The sequence below is a fragment of the Lynx rufus genome, unplaced genomic scaffold, assembly GCF_022079265.1.
Source record: "Lynx rufus isolate CCGP_SWC_20201006 ecotype Redwood Valley unplaced genomic scaffold, mLynRuf1.p SCAF_6, whole genome shotgun sequence".
Taxonomy (NCBI): Eukaryota; Metazoa; Chordata; class Mammalia; order Carnivora; family Felidae; genus Lynx; species Lynx rufus.
In genome coordinates this window covers 79,706,691-79,714,291 of record NW_025814878.1, presented here as the reverse complement: position 1 = coordinate 79,714,291, position 7,601 = coordinate 79,706,691, and the positions used below count along the sequence as shown (strand labels likewise).

The 7,601-nt window shown below is 44.6% G+C and overlaps 1 protein-coding gene across 1 annotated transcript; it reads right to left on the bottom strand.

Moving 5' to 3' along the window:
• Nucleotides 1-3,504: 3,504 nt before the first annotated feature.
• EEF1A1 (eukaryotic translation elongation factor 1 alpha 1) lies at nucleotides 3,505-7,024 on the bottom strand. The gene is made up of 8 exons (XM_047101797.1): nucleotides 6,972-7,024; nucleotides 5,803-5,980; nucleotides 5,349-5,528; nucleotides 4,934-5,230; nucleotides 4,683-4,833; nucleotides 4,334-4,590; nucleotides 4,018-4,252; nucleotides 3,505-3,923 (listed from the first exon to the last, which is right to left on the bottom strand). The coding sequence occupies exons 2-8, from the start codon at nucleotides 5,944-5,946 to the stop codon at nucleotides 3,799-3,801; spliced, it is 1,389 nt and encodes a 462-aa protein (XP_046957753.1). The 5' UTR covers nucleotides 5,947-5,980; nucleotides 6,972-7,024; the 3' UTR covers nucleotides 3,505-3,798.
• Between the last annotated feature and the right edge of the window lie 577 nt (nucleotides 7,025-7,601).

Sequence of the window (7,601 nt, the reverse complement as noted above, 5' to 3'; positions counted from 1 at the left end):
AGATTCTTTCAATTTGTGTGTCCTTGTTACTTTTTTCACTAGATATTTGGATGTCTAATGTTTTCATATTCTCCAGCAACTCCTACTTGTCCTTCAGATCTCAAGTTATGCCTGACAAGGCATTTTTCTTCATAGCATCATCACAATTCACAATTACCTGCTCGTTTAAGGTAGGATCTACCTCCCCCACTGGACTATAAACTCAAGTGGCAAGACCTGTCCATTTTGTATGCAATTCTATCTCCAATGCCTAGGAATAGTGCAGCTTAAAAATCGATTACTAGTTTGGGAGTTTCCTACAAAAGGTATACATACACTTGCCATACAATCCAGTGATCCCACTAAGTATTTACACAATCTGTAGTCACAAACCTACAGGTGAACAGTCCAATTCATAAACTTCCCATACTGGAAAACCACCAAATGGACAAACTGTCCATGAAAAAAATTAGATATGAAACAGACTTAACTTGTAAAACTTTTCTTAAAAAGGTGATTTTTCAATGTATGCAAAAACATTAACTTTCAATTGCCCAAGTGTTAATACTTTTTGCTTACTCAGGAAGTAATTGTTAACATTAACTTAGCATTATCTTTGTTATGTAGTCTCCCACAAAAACCAGAGCTCTAAACTCTTGAGACCTATGGGCCCCTTAAGGGTAGTCCAAGGTGAATGACTGTTTTCCTTATTTCACTCATTTCTGCCAGTGATTGATGGACAGGACACTTAGTTCCTATTTCTCTATTTAGGAAAAGGACAAAATCATGATCCTTTTCAAGTCATGAAAATTCCCAGAGACTTACCAACTGGATGAGAAAACCTATGGGTTTGGAAGTGAAAGACATTATAAAATAGAATAAAGAAAACTTCAGGAAGGTAATCAAAAGGGGAAAACCTGTTTTGTTCCTCTCAGCTGAAACAGCTTGCACTCAACTCACTCTTCTTTTGCAGGACCTGGAAGGTGGTTCACTCCAAGGCACCAGGTACCAGAATGAAATCTTAAATTGAGTATTCCTGCATTTCATGGTAACAAAATGAATATATTCTACTACCAATCTAAAGCCTATGTAAAGTCACATTAACACCCAACAAACTGTTACCCTTGAGAGTTGGCCACTTTAGAATTTGTGAACACTTATGGCCAAGAAATATTTTAGGTGGAGAGCTTGGGGCTTAACTTAGCAGAAAACCAATTGAGACATGAAATGCAAGCCCAGTAACATTCACCAGGATTCTTACACTCCATACTGAAAACTACTTAAAATCAAGGGGCTTGCACCACTTGTGCAGCCAGTAGCCTTTATGTCGGGCTGAACCCAAACTTTAGCAACCAAATGAATTCTCATGCTCTTAAGAGGCTAGAAGATTAAGGGATAAACACATAAATTAGAGCTGATTTGGCCAAAACCAGATTTGATCATCTATTCTGGCAGTAAGGACACTAACAGAATAATTTTTTAAAAATCAAATATGCCTTACTGAGGATGTTTTAAGTCCTGAATCAGAATGCTTTCCTCCTAGGGGCACCTGGGTGGCTCAGTTGGTTGAGCGACTTTGGCTCAGGTCATGATCTCACTGTTTATGAGTTCAAGCCCCAAGTCGGGCTCTGTGCTGACAGGTCAGGAGCCTGAAACCAGCTTGTCTCCCTCTCTCTACCCCTCCCCCACTCATGCTCCATGTCAAAACTAAACATTAAAAAAGAGAATGATTTCCCCCATATTCTGAAATCACACCAGAATTCCCGGGACAAATTTCAAGATCACGAACATGGGTAATTCAACAGCTGGCCAATTTTAAACATGGTTGAAGGTCAAACACTAGTTTGAGGCATTCTAGTTTTATGAAACCACTCTTAATTTTAATCAATCCGAACAATGCAATTAGTACATAAAGTTCAACAGAGCTAAAGTAAACTTCTATATTCTCAATTTACAGACTCATTTTTGAAACCAGTTTGTAAATTATTTGCAGGACTACCAGTAGATGGTGCTCCAAACAGATGACTGCCTTCACAAGGTTATATTGCATTGGGTTGTATGGAGTTAAGTATCCCAACTGGCCCAGCTTTTCTGGACACTATTTCCACTTCCCTTTCTCCATTTAGTGGTAGCCATTTTCTGAAGCTAAGTGATTTTTTGGGGGGTGGGGGTGGGGGGGGTGGGAGGGGTCAACAATAAATCCCTCCTAGTACACAAGATTTCTTATGCTGGCTACCGTTTACCAACATGCTGTTTAAGAATCTTACCTATCTCCACTCCTTATCTTAAACCAATAGCAATCAACATATTTTTACAAATAAGAGGAAAAAATAATGGGTGTTTTGGAGCTGTGGAGACAAAGTCTTATTAACTTTTAATTTACAATGCCTCTGGTAATACTGCCCAGAGACCAAGCATTTTACCTAGTTTAGAAAAAAAAAGTATTTTAATTGCAGTTCTCATTATGGCCACTAAGTTCTTAGATACATTCTACTTAGTAAATGCATTATAAAATACAAGGTGTCCTGTGATTTTGCCTATTTCAAAGCAACTTAAAATTTACGGATCAAATAGGGTCTTATGAAATTAATGTCCAAATAAATTAGCCAGGATCCATGGAATGTTCTATCAAATGCACCAGTGTTAAGAGATTTGCCAGCTATCCAAAGGCAAGAACTTAAGAGACCACGTTGTTGTCAACCAAAGTACTGTTAATTTACCAGTCTACATACAGTTTATATAAATTACAAAATTACCACAGTGGGGTTTAACGAGCTCTTCACTTTCCATCTCATCCATCAACTTCAAATGGTCATTCTTTTATTGCTTCTTGTTAGGTAACAATTTTGGAAGGACACTTTTAGCAAAATCTTAAAACATATTCAACTAAAAACAAAGCTTACCCTACAGTCCAAAACAGGTCCTCATTTAGGCTGAGTACTGCCACTTTGGGTTTTAAATCTCCAGTGCAGCAATGTCCCTTCTTCACTCAAGCTTGGCTTAGATGAAAATTCCTACTGGAGGTGGATTTCTAGTTCTCAAGTGACATTAAAATTCCAGTATATACTTTGTTCTCCTACAGTTTGGACACAATGAACTCTACCATTAAATACAGTAACGTTATTGAATGCCTCACCTTTCAGGATACTTTAAACTACAAGATTTATAAATGTGACAAAGCATTCCAGTAAGTGGGAAACTCAATTGTGACAATGTATCAAGTCTACTCAATAATGATAGTATATAAATTTTACACGTTGACTTTGATTTACAAAATTTAACTTTTTATAACCTACCTTAATGGTGTTACTGTTCTAAACTGTGTTGCAGATCCCCTTTTCCCGTACCTCTATGTACTTGTTTTTCCCTGAGGTGGTAAAAATGTTTCCCAGCCCAGGGGGGAAAAACCCTTAACCCAATTCTCAGTTTCACCAGATGTTAACACCAGGAATAGGTTATGGGCAACTCTTAATCTTTTTACCTGAATAGTACAAGCTTATAGTGTTGACCAAAAGAAGACACGGGTTTCTCATTAAACTTTTGTTTTAATGGGTCTCAAAATTCTGTGACAGATTTTTGGTCAAAGTTGTTTCCATTAAAAAGTACTGATTTTAAAAACTAATAACTTAAAACTGCCACACACAAAAAAAACAAATGGTCCACAAAACATTCTCCTTTCCTTCTGAAGGTTTTACGATGCATTGTTATCATTAACCAGTCTTTTACTATTAAACTTAAATGGCCAATTGACACCAACAGTTCTGAGACCGTTCTTCCACCACTGATTAAGACTGGGGTGGCAGGTATTGGGGATAATATTCATTTAGCCTTCTGAGCTTTCTGGGCAGACTTGGTGACCTTGCCAGCTCCAGCTGCCTTCTTGTCCACTGCTTTGATGACACCCACAGCAACCGTCTGTCTCATGTCACGAACAGCAAAACGGCCTATTAAAACAAATTTTAGATTGTCATCAGAAACTTTGTTCTGGTTATTTCCCATCTTCAGTAAAGTTTCTAATTACACTCAAGTTATCCTTACCCAGAGGAGGATAGTCAGAGAAGCTCTCAACACACATGGGCTTGCCAGGAACCATATCAACGATGGCAGCATCACCAGATTTTAAGAACTTGGGACCATCTTCCAGCTTTTTTCCAGAACGACGATCAATCTTCTCCTTCAGCTCAGCAAACTTGCAGGCGATGTGAGCTGTGTGACAGTCCAGCACAGGTGCATATCCGGCACTGATTTGGCCTGGATGGTTCAGGATAATCACCTGAAAAAGAGTTGCACTTAATGAGCCTCAAAACACCAAGTCTGGCAGTTAAGTGAGAACATTGCCACTTTCCAGTGTTACCTGAGCTGTGAAGCCAGCTGCTTCCATTGGTGGGTCATTTTTGCTATCACCAGCCACATTGCCACGACGAACATCTTTGACAGATACGTTCTTGACATTGAAGCCCACGTTGTCCCCAGGTAGAGCCTCACTCAAAGCTTCATGGTGCATTTCAACAGACTTTACTTCAGTTGTAACATTGACTGGAGCAAAAGTGACCACCATGCCTGGCTTAAGAACACCGGTCTCCACTCGACCCACAGGGACAGTACCAATACCTGAAATATTTACAGCATGGTGTCAAATACCTTACATGAAAAAAGTGCAGCAACCAGCACAAGTTATGTCCTGATAGTGATGTTCAACTTACCACCAATTTTGTAGACATCCTGGAGGGGCAGACGCAAGGGCTTGTCAGTTGGACGAGTAGGTGGCAGAATGCAATCCAGAGCTTCAAGCAGTGTGGTTCCACTGGCATTGCCATCTTTACGGGTGACTTTCCATCCCTTGAACCAAGGCATCTAAAACAAGATTGTCAATTAGCATCCCCCAAATGGTTGTCAATTAGTCTCAACATCTGTCCCCTTCCATCACTTCCTCCAAGTCTTGAAAGTCACTTACATTAGCACTTGGCTCCAGCATGTTGTCACCATTCCAACCAGAAATTGGCACAAATGCTACGGTGTCGGGGTTGTAGCCAATTTTCTTAATGTAGGTGCTGACTTCCTTAACGATTTCCTCGTATCTCTTCTGGCTGTAGGGTGGCTCAGTGGAATCCATTTTGTTAACACCAACAATAAGTTGTTTTACACCCAGTGTGTAAGCCAGAAGGGCATGCTCACGGGTCTGCCCATTCTTGGAGATACCTGCTTCAAATTCGCCAACACCAGCAGCAACGATCAGGACAGCACAGTCAGCCTTTGAAAAGAAAACAAGACCATATCCGGTTACAGCTTCTTCAAAAGGATGAACTCCCCCTTTTTCCATTGCACAAGGCAAATCTCATTATTTTCAAGTTACTATTAATCATACCAACCTGAGATGTGCCCGTAATCATATTTTTGATAAAGTCTCTGTGTCCTGGGGCATCAATGATGGTCACATAGTACTTGCTGGTCTCGAATTTCCACAGGGAGATATCAATGGTGATACCACGTTCACGTTCAGCTTTCAGTTTATCCAAGACCCAGGCATACTTGAAGGAGCCCTTTCCCATCTGTAAGAATTGAAAATGGGTTACTTGGGAACTAAAACATCCATCTTCAACTTGGAAATCCCTTACTCCCACTTCAGCAGAAACGTGAAGTTTCAGTTCAACAACTGTTAGATGACTCACATTAACATACGTAAGAAGTTTAACAGCAAACACTAGTTTATTCCACCTTTAAGTAGGACATTCAGACCCACTACTGACTAGTTTTGAGTTACCACCTAACACCTGCTAACCAACTTACTTCCAACTACCTTCCTCATTATGTTGCTGCACCTACCTCAGCAGCCTCCTTCTCAAATTTTTCGATAGTTCTTTTGTCGATCCCACCACATTTGTAGATCAGATGACCAGTAGTGGTAGACTTGCCCGAATCTACGTGTCCAATGACGACGATGTTGATATGAGTCTTTTCCTTTCCCATTTTGGTTTAGGTTTAGCGGTGGTTTTCACGACACCTAAATTGGAAGAAAAATACCCTTAAAACTACTGTCCCAAAGACTTGAGAATAAGCCACGATCCAAACTCTTAAAGGGCAAATTCCAAGGAGAATTACAACCAGTGCCAGGCTGGCCCAACTCTAGTCTCCACCCACCAAGCGTGGGGTTAACTCCACCGCACAAAATCCCCTCCCCCTCGAGGAAGGCCTGCTTCCAAGTCGTTGAGAAGAAATCGAGGTGCCAAGACGGCGCCGGGTACACCGTAGGGTCACAGGAAGCGGCGGCCGGAGAGGGAAAGGCCCTTTTCCTTTGTGTGGGTGACTCACCCGCCCGCTCTCCCGGGCCGCCGCGTCCTCCATTTTGAGCTCCCTGCAGCAGGGCCGGAGAGCGGCCATCTTTCCGCGCACGCAACTGGTGCCGAGCGGGCCGGCCTGGCCGGCCGAGGTGGACGGCACGAGGCTGGCCCCCAGAGCCGCCCGTCCCACTCCACGGTGCCCTCCCGCGCCCGACTCGGTGGCCACCGCTTGTGGGCCCCGCCTCGCCGGACATGTGCGCCGGGACGAGCCGGCCTCGCCACCGCCCTCCGCGCCTCGCGGCGGCCCCACAACCCCAAAAACACGACGACCGCGAAAAAGCCCACCCTGCTGAGATCCTGACCAACCTCCGCGAAACTATCTTGACGCGGACAAGCATAGCAGCTTTTTCTGGACCGGTTAATTTGCTCGAGACTTAAAAAGATTGTGACAAGGCAGGCGAGAAGGTGCGGGGAATTCGCACGCGACGGCCACAGCGCCCAAGCCAGGCCTCAACCCAAGCACGAGGCGAAGGTGGGGGGGGGGGGAATCCTGAACAAACGCAAGGCCGCGAACCTTCCCACCCACTCACAACCCGAAATCCGGGGTCAAGAACCTCGTAAAGTGCCTGGATGGCGCGGCAGTTATAACAGGCACGCGAGGGCCGCAGCCGGCTCCAAGAGGCCAGGCCCGCGGAAACCACACCCGGTACTCACCTGTGTTCTGGCGGCAAACCCGTTGCGAAAAAGAACGTTCAAGGCGGCTACGGCACTTATATACGATCCTCCCCCACCCTCGGGGAAGAGGGCGGAGCCAGCACACGACACCACTTTCCCAGTTTACCCCGCGCCAACTCTACCAGGCACCCGTTCAATCGCCGTCCCTTCCCCCCTACTTCTCGGGGACCGTGGGCGATGTGCGCTCATCCCACTGAAGAGCACACTTCGCCTCGCGCATGCTCCTTTTGACCCAAATGATGACAAGAGCGAGTGGGTGGGGAGGTGGGGTCGAGCGAGCCTTCGGTTCTAGGTTATCGAGAGTTTAACGACGGTCCCTGGGATTCCCCAAGGCTGAGGCGAGTCCTCCTTTGTATGAATTACTTTCGGCTCCAGCTGGGGGGTGGGGCGGCCAGAAGGCGGCCGGGCCGGGATGTGCGGAATATTCCTTCTGCCGTTCCTGGTTTAAATTGTAAAGGTGATGTAGACATTGGAGTATGCCTTCCCTCGGCAGTAAACCTCCAGGCTTTAGCCTGGTCCTCTCGAAGGTCCGGGACAACCCCCTTGAGCCACTTCCACCGCTAGTCGCCTGTCCGCCCGGGGCTGGCTCCTCCCCCGCCCCTGCCTTCG